Source organism: Rana temporaria, chromosome 6 (assembly GCF_905171775.1).
Source record: "Rana temporaria chromosome 6, aRanTem1.1, whole genome shotgun sequence".
In the NCBI taxonomy this organism is placed as follows: domain Eukaryota; kingdom Metazoa; phylum Chordata; class Amphibia; order Anura; family Ranidae; genus Rana; species Rana temporaria.
In genome coordinates, this window is record NC_053494.1 from 9,012,810 (window position 1) to 9,036,580 (window position 23,771).

Consider the following 23,771-nt stretch of genomic DNA (forward strand, 5'->3'; position numbering starts at 1 on the left):
GAAACTGCACCAAACTCCGCAACAGTTGTAAATGAGCTCTCTCTACTGTCCAGGTATATAAGGGCATCGTCCACGTAGAGAGAGATCTTCTCCTCTATTGGACCAGATCGGATGCCCCCTATCTCTGACATGTGCAGCACCACCAGGGCCAACAGCTCAATGGCCAATGCAAACAGAAGTGGAGAGAGAGGGCACCCCTGCCTGGTACCCCTCTTCAAGGTAAAATGGTCTAGAGATATCTTTGTTGGTGTGGAGTCTGTATTTTATAATCAAACCCACTGGACAAAGTGTGGACCAAAACCCATCTGTGCCATAGCGTTCCACAGGAAGGGCCAGCTCACAGTGTCAAAGGCTTTTAACACATCCAGGGATAGGAACAATCCACCATGTTTCATCTGTGCTGCATCATGGACATCTAAATATAATCTACGAATGTTATCAAATGTGCTCCTGCCAGGCATAAAACCGGATTGGTCCAGCGGTATGAGAGATAGAATGACTGTCTGAAGTCTAAGGGCGAGAATCTTTGTTAGAATTTTTTAATCATTGTTTAGGAGGAATATGGGATGGTAGGACCCACACTGCAGCCTATCCTTACCAGGTTTGGGTATGACAATGATAAGTGCTTCATTCATAGATTCAGGAAATTTCCCCAGCTTAAGAGAGTCTTGGAATGGCTTAAGGAGCCTGGGAGGCAGTTTTTCTATGTGTGTCTGATACCATTCTGAAGGAAGGCCATCCAGGCCTGGAGCTTTATTGGTTGGTAATAGGCTTATGGCCATAGTTACTTCCTCTAGCGTGATAGGTTAATCTAGGAGCAGTTGCTGGGGGCTACTAAGTGCTGGGAAGTCAAAAGGTTCAAAGAAGCCTAGAAAGGCTTGTTCTGAAGGGACAGCTGTAATTCTGTATAGTTTTCTATAGGATTTTGCAAAGGTTTGGTTAATAGTCAATGCGTCAAAGGTAGTTGACTCGTCTGGGAGTTGAATTGCAGCAATCGAGATGTCCTGAAAGTCTGTATGGGCAAGATACGCAAGGAGCCTACCATTTTCCCCCCATGCTCATGAATGCGAGCAGAGAGGTATAGTTGTTGCTTCCTGGTCAAATCCACCATATGAAGCTGCAGCGCCTGATAAGCATCCGTCAGCATACCTCGAGTCTCGGGAGGAGGGGGTACCCCTTTTGGAGAGCTTCTTGCATGGCCCTCTGGATCTGTATAGTTTAATGCGTGAAATATATGAGCCCCTGACTACTTCCTTGAAGGCGTCTCAGACAGGGCCCCCAGCTGCAGAGTCAGTGTTGAAGGACCAGTAATTGGCCATGTCAGTCGGGATGGACTCAGAAATTACCGGCATGGAGATCCAGAGAGGACTGAGTCCTCAGGTCCTGAACGATGGTCTGTGGCCCACAGTCAAACCCACCTGTATTATATAATGATCAGATACCGTCTGGGACAGATATGCTATGGACCGGACATGGGGCAAAAAGTCCCCCATGGCCAGGCTGTAACACAGAGTTAAAATCCCCAAGGATGAGCATGGGACAATTAGGTAAAGAGGACACTGCAGCCGTGACAAGAGGGGGGAGGTAAACTGTGACCAAAATGAGGGGAGTTCCATGCACAGTTGCATGTAGGATAATATACTGCTCCTTAGACCCCTTTCACACTGAAGCATTTTTACAGCATTTTAGTATTAAAATAGCGCTATTAAAATGCTCTCCATGCATCTCAATGGACCCTTTCACACTGAGTCCTGCAAGCAGCATCTTTGGAGCAGCTTTTGGGCGCTAAAAAAAAAAATGCTCCAAAAACGCCCCTCTCCATTGAAATTAATTGAAAGCGCTGTAAAAACGCCTTGCCCTTTCACACTGAGGCGTTGCACTGGCGGGGCGTTGAGAAAAGTCCTGCAAGCAGCATCTTTGGAGCAGCTTTTGGACACTGAAAAAAAAACACTCTAAAAACTCCTTGCCCTTTCACACTGAGGCACTGCAAAAACGCCCTAAAACGTTAGGGTCTTAGCAGTGCTTTACCAGCACATTGGGATTACAGATGAGGCTTCGCTCAAATAACACTCGAAAAACGCTTGAATAACGCTCAAAAAATGCCCCAGTGTGAAAGGGGCCTTAGGGAGCTGGATAACTAGGTGGCACAAGAAAGGTAACCCTTTACGAATAAGGATCGCAACCCCCCGGGCATAGTTAGAATAGGTAGAGTGGTAGTTATGGGCCACTCAATGAGATGGGTTTCCTGGAGGCACAGAACATGCGGTTTGCTCAAAGACAGATGCTCTTTTAAATTTAGAGTTCAGCCTGCGGACATTCCACGAACAAACTTTTACCTCAGACATGGGATCGATGTTGAAACCATTAGGGCAGGGGAGAGGGGGGAGTGAAGGGGCTCATGGACGGCTCCCTGTATCCGGTCACAGCTACATAAGGTTGTGAGGGCCACAGTGCTGCAAAAACATACATCCACACATACAGCATACACACAAAAAAAAAAACTATGTACAATAACATAATTATTACCCAGTGAGGGTAGTATTACACCTGCCCAGCTCAAAAAAAGGGGAGTGGGCCTATACCCTAAACTTGTACCACGCATGGGGGGCATGGCCAGCAACAGGAAGAAAAAAAAGGTGTCAGAAAAACAAAATAGTCAGTGTTCAACAAAATATCAGAGAGGGGGGGGGGTAAACCCCAAGGCAGCCCAGGCATGCTCAGGAACTGAGGGCCAGGTATTCTCCCACAGGAGATGTGTATGATCAATCATACTTATCACTTAACAGAGCTTCAGTGGTGAGTAACAAGGGATAATGGGAAAGGGTCAGGGGAGGAAAAAGATGATTAAGTTTCTCTAGCTTTACAATCAAAGTGTGCGGACCCTCATCAGGCGGGTGGTTTAGGAGGATGGGGTAACGATTCCCACCAGGGCAGGGCATCCTGTGGGGATTGGAAGAATTGGACTTTCCCCTGGTGTGTAATCCAGAGGGTAGCGGGGAACAGCATGGAGTATTGAAAATCCTGCTCCTGGAGTTTCTGCTTGACACTCTGGTAACTGCAGACTGTTGCAGAGTAGTCAGGGAAGAGGGACACCACGGCGTTGTTAATCTGGAGACTTCCCCTCCTTCTGGCAGCCCCCAAATAGATGAATCACCACAGTACGTGGAGGGTAACCTTCAGGGAGGGGGTGTCCAGGGACTCGGTGGACCCTCTCAATCACAAAGCAGGGGGATAGTTAAGAGCAGACAAATTCTTGCTCAAGCCAGCTTTCCAGGAAGGCTACGGGGTCAGATCCCTCCACTTGCTCGGGGAGACCAACCAGACGCAGGTTATTCCTGCGGAGACGGTTCTCGAGGTCATTGACCTTATCCTCCAGGGTTGCCATCTTCCCCCCATATGTATTGAGTTTGGGCAGGATGGGGTTAATGGTGTCCTCTAGGTCACTAATACGTTGCTTGGTCTCAGTAACCCAGCCACGGAGTTTTTGCATGTCCTGCTGCATGATTGATAAGTCAATCTTTTGCCCATCCGCCTTGCCCATAAGGTCTGCATGGTTTACCTCAATGATGGCAAGGACCTCCGATAGTGTAGGCTCCTTGCCGCCATCCATGACCGCTCCCTCATGGGGTTGCTTGCAGGGACACTGATGATTCCTTTTACAATGGAGTCTAGCAGTTGGATCTTGATATAGCAATTTAACCCATGACACAAATACTGTATTTATCGGCGTATAACACTCGCTGGTGTATAACGCGCACCCCAATTTAAGAGAGAAGTTTCAGGAAACAAAAAAAAAAGACACCACTTTGAAGCAAAATAATGGTCATTGTCCATCTGCAGCCTGTGTGTCCATCTGCAGCCTGTGTGTCCATCTGCACCCCGTGTGTCCATCTGCAGCCTATGTGTCCATCTGCAGCCTATTTGTCCATCTGCAGCCTGTGTGTCCATCTGCAGCCTGTGTGTCCATCTGCAGCCTATTTGTCCATCTGCAGCCTATTTGTCCATCTGCAGCCTATGTGTCCACCTGCAGCCTGATGCCCATTTGCAGACTCACCATCTCATCATACAGCCGTCATCTTGTACAGCCGTCATCTTCTGTTCACTCGGCATTGGCAGTCACATACACAGTCCTGCCTCCACCATCGGCATTGGACCAGCTCCTGTGATTGACAGAACACTGGTCCAATTCCGGTGATGGAGGCAGGACTGTGTGTGTGTGACGTCAGAGCCGAGTAAACAGGAGATGGAGGCTCGGTGAATTCCGGCGGCACACGTTCCCCTCCGAGTCCGAGGTGCACTATCGGTGTATAACACGCACCTGTGATTTTCCCCCTATTTTCAGGGGGAAAATGTGCGTGTTATATGCCGGTAAATACGGTAGGTCTTTCTTAGGAACCAGGAGTCAGACTGAGACAGAAATGCAGTAAAAATCACACATTTTAATATAATGGTAAAAATGGTACAGATCAGTAAACGTAGTCAAAACATAAGCCAGGGATTGGTAACCAAAGCCGGTAGTCAGACAGGCCAGTAATCAGGAAACCAGAGATCAGCGTAGTCGGAGGCAGAAGAACAGGATCAGGAACCAGAAGGGACGTCAGCCAGTGAGTGAGTGAGTGAGAGACTTGTAAAGCGCAACACATGCGAACTGAATCACCTCTGGGCGCTGTATCCATTTCATGGGTAAGGAACACCTTGACCTCAGAAGAGATGGGTTTTAATCCCTCTCCTGAAGGCCAAGTGGTCCGACTCCAGTCGGATGGTGGTTGGTAGTGCATTCCACAGGCGGGGTCCTTGGACTGCAAATCTTCGATCTCCTTTGGACTTGTATCTGGCTTTGGGTATCTGGAGGAGGTTTTGATTGGTGGATCGCAGAATGCGATTGGGGTTATGGGCTTTTATTTTTTCGCATAGATATTGGGGGGCATTTCCTTGAATACACTTATGTATTAGGCAGAGTGCCTTGAAAGTGATTCTGTCTTTTACTGGCAACCAATGAAGGGATCTCAGTGAAGGTGAGATTGATTCCCATGGTTTTCCCAGTCACTTGTCGAGCGGCCGTATTTTGAACAACTTGCAGACGAGTGATTTGGTATTTGGGGAGTCCTAGATAGAGGGCATTTGCATAGTCGAGTCTGGAATTGATGATTGTTCCAACCACGACTGCAATGTCCTCTTTTGGGACTTTTGACTTTGGTGCTAGGGATGATAGTTTTACCCAGAATGGGTGGGGGAGTCCATGTTGACGCGGGGTGATTTTTTCGGTTTGCGTGAAACAGGAGAAGTTCTGTTTTTGAACCGTTGAGTTTAAGATAACTGTTTGTCATCCAGTTATCTATTAGAGTAAGGCATTTCTCTAGTCCAAGAGAATGATCCTTTTTGTTGCAGATGCGGAAATAGAGTTGTGTGTCGTCTGCATAGGAGTGGTAAGCCAAGCAAAGTCTTTCACAGGAACACAGCAAAGAATCTCCAGATATGTTTACAAAGGTAAAGGCAGGAAAGGAATGAACAAGGCAGTTTAAATAGCCAGAAGGGGCTGGCTGTAGACAGGACTGATGAGCAGATGATGATAACCAGATGAGCCACTGAGGGATCAGGCTGGGTTCACACTACTACACTACTTTCATCCTACTTTGCTCTGTGTTCAATGTTTCCCTATGAGAGCGTCTTGTAGTGTCCTACACAAGTCAGTCCGACTTTGAAAATGCTCCCTGTACTACTTTTGGTCCTACATTGACCCTACTTCAGGCCCATTGAATATCATTGAAGTCGGACCAAAGTAGTATCCTGTTCATGAAAGTAGGATGGATGTAGGACCAATGTAGGATAAATGTAGGACCGATGTAGCAGAGCAAAGTAGGATGAAAGTAGTGTAGTAGTGTGAACCCAGCCTCAATGATTGCTGACAATTATCCAGCAGCTGAGCAGCCTGAGCACAGAGAAAGAAGCTGCTAAAAGCCTAGCCCTGACTGTAGCTGGCCAGCTAGAACCTGTCCTAGGTCGCTAATATAACCTACATGTATATACAGCTAAACTTGCTAAGAACCTAAATGTAGTGCACATGTGTACATGTGAGAGACAAAAGCAGAGTTATTCACTGTGATTTTATGCTTGGATGTCATATAACAGTTGTATGTTGTGTTCACAGAAGCAAAAGAAAAAATATGCCTTTAAGAATCATTTATTTTTATGACAGAAGAGGTAAGCAATAACACAGTAGAATTCATACCAGAAAGTATAGAGTTAAGCCTTTGTGACTCATCAGAAGCCTTGGCCAATCACAGCAAATTTCACATTGAGCAGGAGTCTTGGCCAGTCACAGCCAGCTTTGCATCCATTCTGTCTGGAAAGTTCCCAGCACATGGGCTGCAAAATCTTTTCCACCACAGACAGAGAACAGAGCAGACACACAAAACCAGAGTTCAGTTTTATGGAAGCAAAGGGGCCAAATAGGTATGTCATACAGTTATATATATGTTCCTATTGTAAATAATGTGATTAGAACTGTATACTGAACTAGTTATGTGTTCACTTGTAGTTCCACCAAACTAATTCACAAACCTAATTCAAGAGCTATCTCATCTAACTCAACTAATTCACAAACTAAATCAACCTCACCAAACCTTGCAAACCACAAGGTTATACCTTTCAGGCCTCGTACACACGACCAGACATGTCCGATGAAAACGGTCCGCGGACCATTTTCATCGGACATGTCTGCTGGGAGCATTTGGTCTGATGTGTGTACACACCATCAGACCAAATTCCCCGCGGACAGAATACGCGGTGACGTGGCGGCGACGATGACGCGGCAACGTGCGCGACCCAGGAAGTTCAATGCTTCCACGCATGCGTCGAATCACTTTGACGCATGCGTGGGATTTCGGGCCAGCGGACATGTCCGATGAGTTGTACTAACCATCGGACATGTCCGACGGACAGCTTTCCAGCGGACATGTTTCTTAGCATGCTAAGAAACTTTTGTCCGTTGGAAACCTGTCCGCTAGGCCGGAAAATTGTCCGCTAGGCCCTACACACGACCGAACATGTCCGCGGTCGTGTGTCAGCAGACATGTTCGGTCGTGTGTACAAGGCCTCAGAGAAATCAGAGAATGCTTTAATAACTTACAGAGAGAGTATAAATACTGAAGAAAGAAATATATCCACCATCTTATGTTAAATGACAAGATTGAATATTTGAACCACCATTTTCTGTTATACTTCATTCAACACGTGTTTTTGTACATGGACTGTCTGCTGCAAAGCAGCAGTGTTATATATGAAGAAAGTGAAGTTAATAAAGAAGTTATTTTAAGCATTTGGTGTGCTCTTTAAACCTACTGCTTCCATAGAATGGTGCTAGAGGAATTTCAGAGTAATAGACAGTCTTTTTGGACTGAAAAGTCAGAGATATCACAATTCTTCTAATGCCACAGCGCATGAGGCACTTCATAGTGCTGCGCCTGCCACACTGACAGTCTGAAACCAAATTTGTCAAGCAATGAAAAAAGATCTGATCATTCCACCAAGTCTACCCTCCCTGATTCCATCAATATATTCTGTGAGAGTACACTGACACATTTGTATGTCTGCCCTGATCTGTTTGAGTGAAGGCTCCTTGTCTCCATCTCTCTGCCTACCTTTACCCTCTACTAAGATATCCAGTCTGTCCAGTCATTTCCCCCTACTTGGGAGCATTCGCTGTGAGCCAGAGCGCTTACCATCTTTGAGGAAGTTTCTCCTGCAGTGACCCTCTGTTGCCGCTGCAGCCACGCCACGACTCATGAGGATATCCTGGGGCCCTGCTCTATATTCACCATGTGGGCACTGCACTCAAGGTGGTTTTCTGCTGCAGAAACCAGCTCCCTTGTCCTCTGTCTCCAAGGATCCGTAAATTATGTTTCATTCTGGCTGGAGTTCCTTCTCCCTGCTGTGTACATGCCAGGCGCTGACTCTGCCCCCGCCATTTGCCTAATGTATTCAAGCATGCTCCTTCTCTCAACCCAACCATGCTCAAGTTCAGTCGAGCAAGTAATTTTCTAGCTCGGTGGATGTCAAGCTCAGCCTAGCACTGGAAAGTGATTAAAACACACCCTTGTATTTTAGGCTGGGAGGAGTTTTCCAGTCCCTCTTGCTCCAAAGAACATGGTCACAAGGTCACCAGTGGAAGCCAAGCTCCCAATCAATATTCTGGAGCTCAGAGCAGTTTGGTTGGCTCTACAACAGGTACCCCCACTTCTGCGAGGACATCCAATCATGGTGCAGTCAGACAATGCCATGGCTGTGGACTTTATTAACCATCAAGAGGGCACCATGAGTCATGCAGCCTTGAAGGAACTTCTATCTCAGTTTACCACGACAAACTGAGCTGAAAGTTGGAGCGGGTACCTGTTAAAATCAGTTACCCCCCTCCCCCCAAAAGGTGCCAAATGTGGTAGCGGAGTGGGGAGGAGGCAGACAAGCAGAGCACCGCATTAAGCACCCTGAAAGGACAGGTCTCGGCCTTGTCCATTCTCTTTTAAAGACCTCTAACTTCACTATTCCTTGTAGGAACGTTTCTTCTGAGTTTATTAATTATTCATTGCAGCACCCTGTGTTTCCTTGGGACCTCAACTTGGTTCTCTCTGCCCTGCAGAAACCAAACTATGATCACATCAGGGATATTCTCTTAAAAGGTATGTCCTACAAAAGTAGCCTTTTGGGCTTTCTATAATGCCAGTCCATGACTTGGTGGCCCTGTTCTGTATGGAACCATTCCTCATACTTCATGCAGACCATGTTGTCTTATGCCCAGGACCATCAATTCTTTCTCAGGTGCTATCAGTCTTCCATCTTAATCAGAATATAGTCCTACAATCCTTATGTCCTGCTCCAAATCATTCTAAAGAAATCTCTTTTGAGTGAGTGAGTGAGTGAGTGAGTGAGAAACTTATATAGCGCAACACATGCAAACTGAATCGCCTCCGGGTGCTTAGTATCCTTTCCCTACTGTACTTTTTGCCCTCAGAACAGATGGGTTTTGAGTTTTTTTCTGAAGGCCAGGTGATTCATCTCCAACCGGATGCTGGTTGGAAGAGCGTTCCATAGTCTGGGTCCTTGGATTCCAAATCTTCGTTGTCCTTTGGACTTGTATCTATCTGGCTTTGGGTATCTGGAGTAGATTTTGGTTGGTGGATCGCAGAGCGCAATTGGGGTTGTGACATTTTAATTTTTCGCATAGATATTGGGGGCATTTCCTTGAACACACTTGTGCGTCAGACAGAGTGCCTTAAAAGTGATTCTGTCTTTTACTGGCAACCAATGAAGGGATCTCAGTGAAGGTGAGATTGATTGCCATAGTTTTTTCCCAGTCACGAGTCGAGCGGCCGTATTTTGAACGACTTGCAGACGAGTGATTTGGTATTTTGGGAGTCTGAGGTAAAGGGCATTTGTATAGTCGAGTCTGGAGTTGATAATTGTACCTAAATGTAGTCAGAGCCATTAGAGTATATCTCAAAGCTACATCTTCAGTCAGACAGATGGATTCCCTATTTGTTATGTCCTCAGGACTTTGCAAGGGACACTCTGCTTCCAAGTCCACCATTACAAGATGGATTAGAGATCTGATCACTAGAGCTTACACTCTTAGAGACATATCACCTGCTGCGCTTTTACGTATCCATCCCACCATGGGGGGGGGATTTCCTGGGCATTTACAGTAGCTCCAGGCCTCTGTTCGTACCTTCTCATAGTTTTATCAGGTGAATGTCCAATGTACTGTGAATGTAGTTTTAGGCCGCAAGGTTCTTACAGTGGCACTCTGAAGTTGGGTCCTTTCTGACCCCTGTTGTTGTTGTTGGGCCTGTTATCACAGTTCTATTTGCATAGTTGCAGTCTACCCTTCTTATTCATTGTTTGGGAACGTCTCAGGGTCTATAAATATTTTATCTGTGTTCTGTACTGTACAATTTAAATAAGATGAATTTTGAGTTACCTGTAAATTCCATATCTTCGAATACAGTCCAGAACACAGGGCACCTTCATTTCCATTCCTAGATTGCTCTGCATTGCTTGCACCAAAACTGGGGACTCTCAGAAGGAGGTAGAGTTATAGGGAATATGTCTTGGGGGCATGTCCTTGAAAGCTTTTCTAGTGTCCAATCACCAAGGTCTGTGAATACTATGCCTGTGTCTTCTACTGTACTCCAAGATATAGAACTTACAATTGTAGCACTACCCCCGTAGGAGCTGCTGGTTTAGATTTGGGTTTTGCACGTTACCTCTAAGTTCGTTGTCAAGGGAAGAAAGTCTCTAGATGTCCACACAAGATGTAAAACCTTCAACTGTTAGGTTTTATTTTCGTTGCATAAAACGTATGAAAAAAGTACAGAGCGAAGGGGAAGGTTCAGGTACGCGGTACAGAGCACACAGAAAAATGTCTAAAGTTCCAGTATTCACCACTCTCTCCTGAGTGGGTATTGCTCACCCAGATAGACCCCTCTCACATGGCCTAGCAGCCGGGATGATGCACGAACAGTATGAGCATAGTCTCTGCCACAGACTGTCTGAGAACGATAGATGGATAGTCAGGGATCCTCTGCCACAGGATTAAGTCCAGAACTTCCAGCCTTACAGTAAAAGAGCCTTTAAGCCGACCCGGTGAACTGTAAGACAAATAGAGTAGTGGATCTCTTTATAAACAAAGTCACCAGGCCTAACCTGAGACATTAGCTTGCTTTGCTTGGTCTTCTCCAGGGCAGGTCCTCCCCCAGTCTCCTTCGTTAAGCAGCTTGGATGGACAGCTTTGTATCCCCCATTGAATCGTGGGGCCCCAGCCAGTATAACTGGGCCTACTCCATGGAAATGCGACCTCGGGCCAACATGGTCCAGAGGTCAAGATCACACAAAAAAGAAAGAAAGAAAGTTACGGCTCCAGGTGGATTGTGTTAGGATGATCAGTATGGTCTCAGGAGATCAAGGGTGCTGGCAATGCACAAGGCAACAAATGGAAAAAGAAAATATGGACAGCCGCACTCCAAAAAACCTTGATGGTTGTCTTTATTTAAAAAAAGGAAAAATGCACTACAAGTCACAGCACACGCCACGGGAGCAAAACAGCTGACGTGTTTCGCACTATAAATTAGTGCTTAATCATAGCTGGCACGTGCCTCATGCCAGGAGGGCCACAAGGCGAAGGACCCCGAAAAACGGTGTCTGCCCCTTAAGTATCCCCTCCCGGCATGCACAGCGGGGGGCACCAGAAGGGTGACTCAATACACCATGGTTCGCTTGTGTTCCAACATGGGCCTGAGGTGGTAACGCCACCTACAGGCAACAGGGGAAAATCCTATCAAGCACAACCATAGCCAGAACAGAGGCTAATTTCAATAGAATTCAACAAAGTCTGAGCCCACTATTGGCTCAGACGTCCCTCTAAATTTAGAATAGCGCCCCAGTCATTAAGAGCAAGGCTCCACACAGATAAATCAAAATTCCTCTTTTTTCCACCTCCACAGAAGGCACTTCCCAAAAAAAGCTAAAACTTGATTAGATGATATTCCTTTTCTTTCTATAAGGCTCAGCATCAAAAGAATGTTTACAGGATTCAGTCTACAAAGTAGATTATGTTTTAGGGCAGGGGCGTTAAACTGAATTTTATCATGGGCTGCATCATCATTATGGTTGCCCTCAAAGGGCCGGTTATATCTGTAAGGCCGCGTACACACGATAGGTTAACCAGAGGACAACGGTCTGATGGACCGTTTTCATCGGTCAAAACCGATTGTAGGCCCCATCGGTTACTTAACCTTCAGTTTAACCACTTAAGCCCCGGACCATTTTGTTGCTAAATGCCCAGGCCAGGTTTTGCGATTCGGCACTGCGTCGCTTTAACAGACAATTGCGCGGTCGTGCGACATGGCTCTCAAACAAAATTGGCGTCCTTTTTTCCCCCACAAATAGAGCTTTCTTTTGGTGGTATTTGATCACCTCTGCGTTTTTTATTTTTTGCTCTATAAACAAAAATAGAGCGACAATTTTGAAAAAAATTCTATATTTTTTTAATTTTTGCTATAATAAATATCCCCCAAAAATATATATAAACATTTTTTTTTCCTCAGTTTAGGCCGATACGTATTCTTCTACCTATTTGTGGTAAAAAAAAATCGCAATAAGCGTTTATCGATTGGTTTGCGCAAAATTTATAGCGTTTACAAAATAGGGGATAGTTTAATTGCATTTTTATGATTTTTTTTTTTTTTTACTACTAATGGCGGCGATCAGCAATTTTTTCGTGACTGCGACATTATGGCGGACACTTCGGACAATTTTAAAACATTTTTGGGACCATTGTCATTTTCACAGCAAAAAATGCATTTAAATTGCATTGGCCCAGATTCAACTAGATTTGCGCTTTATTTGCGCAGGCACAGGGCAACGATTTTGCCCTGCGCCCACGCAAATAATTTGCGCAGCCCTCGATTCACGGAGCAGTAGCTCCGTAAATTGCGAGGGCGCGCCGGCAAAATTGCCCGGCGTAAGCGCGCGCAATGTAAATGATCCCGCCGGGGGCGGGAATCATTTAAATTAGGCGCGCTCCCGCGCCGAGCGTAGAGCGCATGCTCCGTCGGGAAACTTTCCCGACGTGCATTGCGGCAAATGACGTCGCAAGGACGTCATTTGCTTCAAAGTGAACGTGAATGGCGTCCAGCGCCATTCACGAATCACTTACGCAAACGACGTGAAATTCAAATTTCACGTCGCGGGAACGGCGGCTATACTTTAGCATTGGCTGCGCCTGCTATTAGAAGGGGCAGCCTTACGCTAAAGATGCCGTACGGAAACTCCGTAACTTACGTACGCAGGGCCCGCTCAACTTTGTGAATCGGTGTTAGTATGCAATTTGCATACTATACACAGATCACAATGGGAGCGCCCCCTAGCGGTCAACGCAAGAATGCAGCCTAAAATCTGCGTGGCATAAGAGCCTTATGCCACGCAGATTTTAGGCTGCAGTCGGCGTAGCGATGTTCCTGACTCAGGAGCATTCGCTACGCCGGAGCAAGTAAGCAATTGCGCCGTGTAACCTATGGTTAATTGCTTCTTGAATCTGGCCCATTGTTTATTGTGAAAATGACAGTTGCAGTTTGGGAGTTAACCACAGGGGGCGCTGTAGGAGTTAGGGAATCCGACCGCCGCATGTCGGGGGGGGGGGGGTCCCGATCGGACCCCCGACCTGCGGAAAGGCAAGGACGTACCTGTACGCCCATATGCCTGTACGTGCCATTCTGTGGACGTACATATACATGCGGCGGTCGTTAAGGGGTTAAAAAAAAGACAACTTGCTTTAAAATTTAACCGATGGACGCCTAACCGATAGGTCAAAACCGATCGTTAGTACGCTCGAACATCGGTTAAAAATCCACGCATTCTCAGAATCAAGTCGACGCATGCTTGGAAGCATTGAACTTGATTTTTTTCAGCACATCGTTGTGTTTTACGTCACCGCGTTCTGACACGATCGTTTATTTAACCGATGGTGTGTAGGCACATCAGACCATCAGTCAGCTTCATCGGTTAACCGATGACAACGGTCCGAAGGTCTCATTGGATGGACTGATCATGTGTACGCGGCCTAAGACTATATAAATATTTCTACTCTTTAATATATTATATAATTGCCTCTGCATTTGATTATTACTGATTTTAGTAATTACTAGCTTCGAAAGTAGAAAGTAGAAACATAATGGCAAACAGATATTCAATTGTACAACTATTGTACAATTTATTTAAAAAATTGTTTTGTGTTGGTAACTTGAAGTTTTTTTTATCCAATCACCAGACAAATCTTACCAAGTACGGTTTATTATATTCACTTGGCCGGATTCAGATACATTGGTGTATCTTTCCGGGTGGCGTAACGTATCTCAGATACGGTACGCCGCCGTAAATTATTTCCGTATTCAGAAACAACTTGCGCCCTTAGTTTCGGCGGCGTAACGTATGTGTGACGGCGTAAGCCCGCCTAATTCAAATGTGGATAATGTGGGCGTGTTTTATTTAAATTACATGTGACCCCGCGCACTTGACGTTTTTTATGAACGGCGCATGCGCCGTTCGTGAAAAAATCCCAGTGCGCATGCTCGAAATTACGCCGCAAATCATCAATGCTTTAGACGTGAACGTAACTTACGTACAGCCCTATTCGCAAACGACTTACGCAAACGACGTAACATTTTTAAAACTCGACGCGGGAACGACTTCCATACTTAACATTAGCTACGCCTCATATAGCAGGGGTAACTTTACGCCGGAAAAAGCCTAACATAAACAACGTAAAAAAATGTGCCGAACGGACGTACATTTCTGAATTCGGCGTATCTACCTAATTAGCATATTCCTTGCGTAAATATACAGAAGCGCCACCTAGCGGCCAGCGTAAATACGCAGCCTAAGATACTTAAGACACTTACGCCGGTCGGATCTTAGTCAAATCTATGCGTAACTGATTCTATGAATCAGGCGCATAGATACGACGCCGCACACTCAGAGATACGACGGCGTATCCGGAGATACGCCGTCGTATCTCGTATCTGAATCCGGGCCACTGTGTTTAACTTTTTGGTCCCAGTTGAGACAGGCAGAATAATTGTGCTCTGACCTAATGTGCAATATGAATGGGTTGTTTTAAACGCTAAAGGTATTTTTTTTTATATTTTAAGGATTTAAAACTATTTTAATATTCCTATTTGTCAATTAAAACTTTGAAAAATACACAATACATTAAGGAAACAGCATCACAAACAAAAATAAACCAATCCTAGGCTCCCTTTCATTTTCAATCTGATTGGTTGCTGTTGGCAACATTATGAACTCAGAGCACTCTGCAAGACAAAAGTTGTGATGGTGAAATAATGGTGACACTTACTTGGTTTTAATGGTTTCTTCTTGTCTTTCTCTTCCAGGCGACTAATTATTTGACAATTCAATTTTTTTAATATATCATAAAAAATATCTTTGTGTGTAATATCCCATGTTTTGATATAGTAGTAAAGCATTTCCATCTTTTCCTTAGGTGTAGCCTCCGTGGATATTTTGTGAAATTGGTCTTTTTTCAGCAGACGCTCTTTTCGAAGATGAGGTAAAATGAGCTCCATCATACTCGTCATTCCTTTTATCAGTTCCTGCTGATGTCTGTCCACAAAGTGCTCCTTATCTATCAAAGAGAAAACCAGTTATAAACATTTTAAATTTGGTATCATTGATTGCCCTTTTCTCTTTTCTTTTCTAATGTCTAGGGTTGAATTGTAGATTGCAGGCTGTCCTTTGATTGTCAAAATCTTTTATTTTTCTTCACTGTTTAACAACAATACACATTTTACTATGAATGGTAGTTTGTAGCTTTCATTACTGAAAACACCTTAGCGCCGACTGTACACACATATGCGGCCTCGGCATTCGGGGGTTATACCCGGATGATGCCCACAGCTGCAGGCAACATCCCGGTACCGTTTTTTAGAGCAGGTGGTCGGCTCTTTCGGAATAACAACCGATGCGGCTAAAAGCCGCTCGACTGTTATCCCGGAGGAGCGAGAGGGAACGTCCCCACCGCCTTCTGCCGCTTTTCCCGTGCCTCCCCATCCCACCGGGAGACCCAAGACCCGATACGGCACTGAAAATATTATGCATAAGAAATAAATATATATTCTACAACTCACGTGGGGTTGGCAGTTTGTCTTGATGTTCCAGGTATTTAATGAGCTTCTTGTTATGTTTCAATAGTGAGTCATAAAATGTGACATTTCTGCCATCACTCCAGCCACTGACAAATTTGTAGAGCTCTCTCATCTTCTTCTGAGAGGTTGTATTACTACAAAGCTTGTCATATTGATCCTTTGTTATCAGTTTCTGACTCATAAGATCATATAGGATGGGATCCACCAAAGCCACTTCTCTTATAAGATCCAAAGCATGATGTTTAACAAATTGCACTATGCCTGTAAAATAATAGAAAAGAGCAATTATAAGCTTTTTTAAATTTGATTGTATCATTAATGTATTTTTAGCTGTCCTGCTTTTCTCTCTCTTTTGTCCCTCTTTCCACCTCTAATCTGCACCTTTTACCTTCCCTTTTTACTCTCCTCTCCTTCCCGTCTATCCCTCTTCCCTCCTCCAACCTGTTTCTCTTCCCCTTCCCTTCCTCTTTCTCTCTTCTTCCCCTACTCCATTTTCTGAGCTAACCCTTAGGCCGCGTACACACGACCGGTTCATCCAATGAGAATGGTCCGTCGGACCGTTTTCATTGGTCCACCGCTAAAGCGGCCTGATGGTCTGATGTGTGTACACACCATCAGTTCAAAATCCGATCGGGTCAGAACGCGGTGACGTAAAACACACGACGTGCTGAAAAAAAACGAAGTTCAATGCTTCCAAGCATGCGTCGACTTGATTCTGAGCATGCACGGGTTTTGAACCGATGCTTTTGTGTACTAACCATCGGTTTGGACCGATCGGTCAGCGGTCCATCGGTTCGATTTTAAAGCAAGTTTTAAAATTTTGGTCCGAACGACCAAAGACCGATGGGCCGTACACACGGTCGATTTGCACCGATGAAACTGAACTTCGGTCCATTCTCATCGGTTTTGACCGACCATGTGTACGCGGCCTAACACACGCAGAACAAAACTGCAGAACATTTCACTTAGATTCATTATTTAAATAATTTAGTTTAAGGAGTTGTAAAGGAAAAAAAATGTTTTGCTGAAATGACTGTTTACAGGGTATAGAGACATAATAGTTAACTGATTCCTTTTAAAAATGATTAAAAATAGATACAAATCAATCATATAATGTGCCTGCAGTTTCAGTTTCATTTTTAATTTAGTTCCATGCTTGTGTGAAGGACAGAGACACAGAGCCAATACAGGGCAGTGTTTGTTTTTAAAACGAATGTGATTGGTTCTGAGGGGTTTTAGACACACAGTAATCACACCTCCTTGATTAGAGACCACAGAGAGAACCTCCCAGTACTTTTTTCATAAGGAAACAGACAAGCAGGAAGTGTGCAGAACAGAGAAGGATTACAGCAAAAACGAACAATGAGGACATGAAACCAGGACTGCATTAGGGTAAAGGAAGCTATTTAGCTAAAAAAAAAAAAATTCCTTTAGTGACCCGTTAAATTTGTTAAATTAATTTAATTTGTTTTTGGAATTTAATTTAAATTTGCTTTGAATCTGGCATTTGCATTTAAGTCGACATTTGCATTCTATTCTGTTCTGTTTTACGCTATTCTTTTCTATTCTATTTTTTATTGTATTTCCTTATTTTCTATTGTATACCTTTATTTTCTATTCTATTTGAGTCTATTCTTGTTTTCAAATTTATATTCAAATTGTAATTTGATTCTAATTCTAATGTTTAATTATTTTGGATTTGTTTAAATTCCTTACCATTGTAATTTGGAAATTTGGATACATCTGAATTTCCAAATAACTAAAAATTTTTATTCGGAATGAAACAAAGCGCACATGACTACTAACCTCCCTTCATCTTCTTGTAATACAATACATCAGTTGAAAGGTCAGAAAAAAATAGACAATTAACAACTACACAACTACACATACCCAAAAATTAAAAACTTTCACAGAGGTTATGCCTACACTATTAATTAGACCAATCTAAAAAAACTTTACAGAAGGACTATATATAGAACCCTTATCCCACATAGATGCGGAGACTGCAAATAACAATAGTGCGGTCTGCTGCACAAGTGTTAAAAAAACACCCACGTGGGGGGGCATGGCTTGCTGCCGAATGTGATGAATGGCTGACCCTAGAGCTCCAAAGCACAGCGGGACTTCGCCATTGACCAGGGCAACCCAATCCTATCAAATAGCGGCAATGGGGGTGAAGGACAGAGGGGGACAGCGTGGGGGGTGGAGGACACAGTGGGTGGGTGTCGGACACAGTGGGACAGCGTGGGGGCTGGAGGACAGAGGGGGACAGCGCGGGGGCTGTAGGACACAGTGGGACAGCGTGGGGGCTGGAGGACAGAGGGGGACAGCGTGAGGGCTGGAGGACACAGTGGGACACCGTTGGGGCGGGGTGAATGAGAGAGTTAGTTAACTCTGACCATGTTAATTTGTTTGTCTCAGCTTTGGCTGTGCTGTTGGCTCATTCTGTCATTTCTGGGGTGCTGATCATTCCCCAGGTCGACAGGTGGCAAAAGTGGGATCAAGAATTGGGTGCTCTTTCCCAGCAGCCTAACCGGAGGAGTTTTCCTCACTGTGCATGCTGGGGGAGGGTATTTATGGGACAGACGCCATTGGTCTGGGTCCTCTTCCTGTGTGGCGCCCACCTTCAGGGTGACCATACCACGGCACCCCGGCAAAATGGCCTTCCAGGCTGGGGTGTGCGTGCCACGCGGTGTTCCTGGTTCCGGGACCACTTTGGTCCGGAACATCTGAGCTGTGGCTGGGCCCCAGTGATCGACTGGGTCCCTAAATCCAAAGAGATCCCAAGCGTGAGTCCTGCTAGAGGAAGCTGTTCGGTGGAAGTCTGCCTGAGGAGTGCCAAGAGAGGCTGGTGATCCAAAGGGGTTTCGACCATGCACCGGGGATCAAGGTAACCAGGTACTGAGAGGCTGGACATTGGTCACCTGTCAGTCGGTAACCTAACTACAACTACCTGAAGGAGATCATCCGCTGACATTTTTTCAGAGGGGGGCACTTCGGCAGCGGCGATACAGTCGCATTTTACCCTTTCTTCGACCGGGTTAAAAGCGCCCCCCCCCCCCCCACGTTAAAATGTAAAAACACCCCACTATGTCCATTGCATCTTTCAATATCTCTCTGTCACTACTGTGTACCCCCTCTCCACAACTGCACCTCTGGACCCCTTTACATTACACAGCACCTCACAGCTCTGGACCCCTTTACATTACACAGCACCCTGTATCACTGGACCCCTTTACATTACACAGCACTCTGCATCACTGGACCTCTTCACATTACACAGCACCTCTTTCCCTTGACTGAAACACTACACTATATTGACAGTATATGTATTTCAGGTATAAAAGAGGAACCTTTTGGAATGAGGGACAAAATGGATTTGATTCCAGAAGAGGGACAGGCACTCTTAATAAGGGACAACTAGAGGGGAGGGGAGCGATGCAGTCACCACTTAAATCGTCCCCAGGGCCAGTTCGACCCTGCTCCTGGCTCTACCTGGCAATTTCGGGGGGGGGGGGGCAAACGACCCCCCTTGCCCTATGGAGCGGACGCCCATGGTCTGTGGTAGAGACTTTTCCCTGAGTTCCGAGTGACATTCAGGCTGCCCGGCCGGTGAGAGAGGCCTTTCCAGGTGCGCTATACCCACTCTGGCTAGAGTGGTGAAAAAGAAAGTGTAGTTGGGAGCAGGACTGTTTCCCTATTACTTACACCTGAATCTGTTATCTTCCTTCCTACTAAATCTCTATTCTTCACCAAGTTTTATTGTTTTTACCCGGCTGGGTAATAAAGAGCACAGAAAAAGACACCTGTCGTGGACATTCCGTTACTACAACTTTCACCAAATACCCCTATACTGTGGAGGAACACAAGGTAACATGCCGCCCGAAACAAACCAGAAGTTCCTTCGGGGGTAGTGCTACACGTATAAAGAGCGTGCAAATAAACATTAATCTGCACATCACTCTCATAAGATAATTTTTTCAAAATCACACTCTTGAAAGTTTATATTTAGATGATAAAGGGTGTGGAAATAAAGCAGAGGTGCAGGGGCAATGAAGTACACTAATCTAATTCCAAATAAAAGATGAAGGATTCTGTATATTGTAGGAATATTCATTAATCTCTCTAGAGACTTTAACACCTTTAATTCTTTCACCCGCTGTATTATGTGACTTCAATACATTGAAAATTAAAGCCTTATGCCGCGTACACACGGTCGTTTTTCGGCATGAAATAAAATGACATTTTTAAAAACGTCATTTAAAATGATCGTGTGTGGGCTTCACATCGTTTTCCGTCTTCCGAAAAACGACAAAAAAATAAATTCGAACATGCTTCAATTTTTTATGTCGTTTTTGAAAATGTCGTTTTTTGTGTTGTCAAACATGGTCGTGTGTGGGCTAAAACGACGTTTTAAACCCGCGCATGCTCAGAAGCAAGTTATGAGACGGGAGCGCTCGTTCTGGTAAAACTACCGTTCAGAATGGAGTAAGCACATTCATCACGCTGTAACAGACTGAAAATCGCGAATCGTCTCTCACCAAACTTTTACTAACACGCAGCAACACGATATCAACAAAAGAGGCCGTCTTCCGCATAGAAATGGCCCTTTATAGTGCCATCGTACGTGCTGTACGTAACCGCGCTTTGCTAGAGCATTTTGAAAAAACGATGGTGTGTGGGCAATGTCGTTTTTTATGATGAAGTTAGAAAAACATAGTTTTCTTTCATGACAAAAAGTGATCGTGTGTACGGGGCATTAGTTCTATTTTTTTTAAATAAATGTCCAATATGGGAATAACAGAGGAATATCGCAGTTATTTACCACTTGACCTCCGGGAAGGTTTTACCACCTTCATAATCAGGACATCTTTGCTATTCAGCATTGCGCTACTTAAAGGAACACTAAAGGTTCGTTTTTTATTAGATCAATTGATTGCTGTAAGCTAGAGCATTTAAATATCACTTACCTCGTTTTTCCTTTTGACCTCCAAAATACAGTAAACCCGGTTTGAAAATGCAATTTCCTGTCTCTCCTCTTCTTGCTTTCCACCAGCATCTGAGCCGTTTTGCATGGTGGAAAGCAGAATGTGCTCACCCCCTCCCTATGACTACAGCCCTGCGTGAAGATGCTCTCTTATCCCTCACAGGCATGGAGGCTAAGCCTAATGGGAACTGTAGTTCCCATTAGGCCGTGATGTAGCAAGAATGAACGCGCACCGCAAACCAGGAAGTCAGTGAGAATAATGATTCAGGAGTAACGGAGGTGAATAAAACAGCTCGATTTCAACAGGTATCAAACTAGTTATAATGCAAAACATTACTTTTTACTTTATCAGCTACTGCCAGACCTTAATTTAAGAGAAAAATATTTTTGTCTTTACAACCCCTTTAAACTGGCAATTGTGTGGTCATGCAAAACTGTACTCAAATGGCAGTGCCTTGCAAAAGTATTCACCCCCCTTGGCATTTTTCGTGTTTTGCTGCCTCACAACCTGGAATTAACATGGATTGTTTGAGGATTTGCACAATTTAATTTACAGAACACGCCCACAACTTTGAAGAAGTAATTTTTTTTATTGTGAAGCAATCAACAAATAGGACACAATAACAGAAAAAGTCAATGTACATAACTATTCACCCCCCTAAAGTCAATGGGCCAGATTCACAGCAGAAATACGCCGGCATATCTACTGATACGCCAGCGTATTTTCAAATTTGCCGCGTCGTATCTTGATTTGGAATCCTCAAACCAAGATACGACGGCTTTTGGCATAGATCCGACAGGCGTACGCCTTCGGATCGTAGGTGTAATTTTCCGGTGGCCACTGGGTGGAGTTTGCGTCGTTTTCCAGCATCGGGTATACAAATTAGCTGATTACGGCGATCCACGAAGATACGCGCGTTCGTCGCAACCTCTTACGTCGTCGCTATTCGGTTTTTCCCGTCGCAAACATAAGCCTGCTTTTTCATGGCTTATATTTAGACAGGGTAAATAAGTGATAAGCGCTCCAGGTATGTGATGAATCACAACACAGTGTATAAATAGATGAATGAAACACAAAAATGAAAAGGGGGTGAGTGACCAAACTCAGAGTGTGCAGTGCGTATCAAAAAATACAATAGAAAAAATTCAGTGTTAAGACAACGTGAAACCCTTTGGGGTGTCGCGTCCCCTGTGGGTTAAAAATCACTGAAATGTGCACACATATAAAAATAAATAATATATAAAAGGTATAGGATATATAATATACAAAATGTGATGTATAATAAGTGAATAGAGATCTGTAGTAAACAACAATAGTGATAGTGATGAGACAGTCTATTGATGAAGATAATGGGATGTTCACATGTGAAGATTCCTATATATAAGGCAGTGATTGGGGAATCCTTATTGGTGTTGTAGTGCCCTTACCATGAAGGTGCTATATGTGCGCATATAGGGATATCCCTCCGGGTCTCCGATCACCTTTCTCCTGGGATCACTCAGTGCAGGTAATTCCAACTGCTGTGTGTCATGAAGGTGTTTATATGTACACATATAATGCTGGTCCTCCGGGTCTCCAATTCCTTTTTTCCTGGGATCACTCAGTTGGTTCCAGCTGCTGTGTAACTCCCAAAAGGGTCCAAGTAATAATGGTCCAAACAGTTAAGCAATGGGATGGGAAGAAGAAAAGAGATTGCCTCCGATTGTGTAGTGGGTTTAGGGATCCAAAAAGTATTTATTCAAAACATAAAATGCAGATGATACAAAGGTAACACAGAAGGCGTTGTGTATTGCCAAGCAGCGTTGATAATAAAGTGCAGACGTGGCGTTTAAAATTACCGCCTTACGTCCTATGGTCTCCGGCTTGTGTGAGTAATTTCCTCGGTCTCGGCTTGCGACTCCCTTGGGAGTCGCAAGCCGAGACCGAGGAAATTACTCACACAAGCCGGAGACCATAGGACGTAAGGCGGTAATTTTAAACGCCACGTCTGCACTTTATTATCAACGCTGCTTGGCAATACACAACGCCTTCTGTGTTACCTTTGTATCATCTGCATTTTATGTTTTGAATAAATACTTTTTGGATCCCTAAACCCACTACACAATCGGAGGCAATCTCTTTTCTTCTTCCCATCCCATTGCTTAACTGTTTGGACCATTATTACTTGGACCCTTTTGGGAGTTACACAGCAGCTGGAACCAACTGAGTGATCCCAGGAAAAAAGGAATTGGAGACCCGGAGGACCAGCATTATATGTGTACATATAAACACCTTCATGACACACAGCAGTTGGAATTACCTGCACTGAGTGATCCCAGGAGAAAGGTGATCGGAGACCCGGAGGGATATCCCTATATGCGCACATATAGCACCTTCATGGTAAGGGCACTACAACACCAATAAGGATTCCCCAATCACTGCCTTATATATAGGAATCTTCACATGTGAACATCCCATTATCTTCATCAATAGACTGTCTCATCACTATCACTATTGTTGTTTACTACAGATCTCTATTCACTTATTATACATCACATTTTGTATATTATATATCCTATACCTTTTATATATTATTTATTTTTATATGTGTGCACATTTCAGTGATTTTTAACCCACAGGGGACGCGACACCCCAAAGGGTTTCACGTTGTCTTAACACTGAATTTTTTCTATTGTATTTTTTGATACGCACTGCACACTCTGAGTTTGGTCACTCACCCCCTTTTCATTTTTGTGTTTCATTCATCTATTTATACACTGTGTTGTGATTCATCACATACCTGGAGCGCTTATCACTTATTTAGCTTGTTCTTCTTTTTTGTGTTATGTGAACACTTTTAGATACAGCTGCCCCAAGTATTATCTGCACAATATTTTTTCATCATTCTGTTTACTCACAGTAGCGCATTGGAATTAATTATTTATTTATATTTAGACAGCCCATGTTAAAGTATGGGCGTCGTTCCCGTATCGAATTTCAATTTTTTTTTGTGCGTAAGACGTCCGGGAATACGAAAGTACGTTACGCACGTCGCCGTTCAAAAAACACATCGGGGCTCCATAATTTGGCG

General features: G+C 44.4%; 1 protein-coding gene across 1 annotated transcript in view; it reads right to left on the minus strand.

Moving 5' to 3' along the window:
- LOC120944337 overlaps nucleotides 1-20,599 on the minus strand; it is a 110,671-nt gene extending 90,072 nt beyond the window's left edge. The window contains exons 1-3 of the mRNA XM_040358389.1: nucleotides 20,539-20,599; nucleotides 15,696-15,974; nucleotides 14,906-15,193 (exon numbers count right to left, since the gene is read on the minus strand). Coding sequence (XP_040214323.1) covers nucleotides 14,906-15,193; nucleotides 15,696-15,974; nucleotides 20,539-20,599 — 628 coding nt within the window. The remainder of the gene's footprint in view (nucleotides 1-14,905; nucleotides 15,194-15,695; nucleotides 15,975-20,538) is intronic.
- Nucleotides 20,600-23,771: the final 3,172 nt, after the last annotated feature.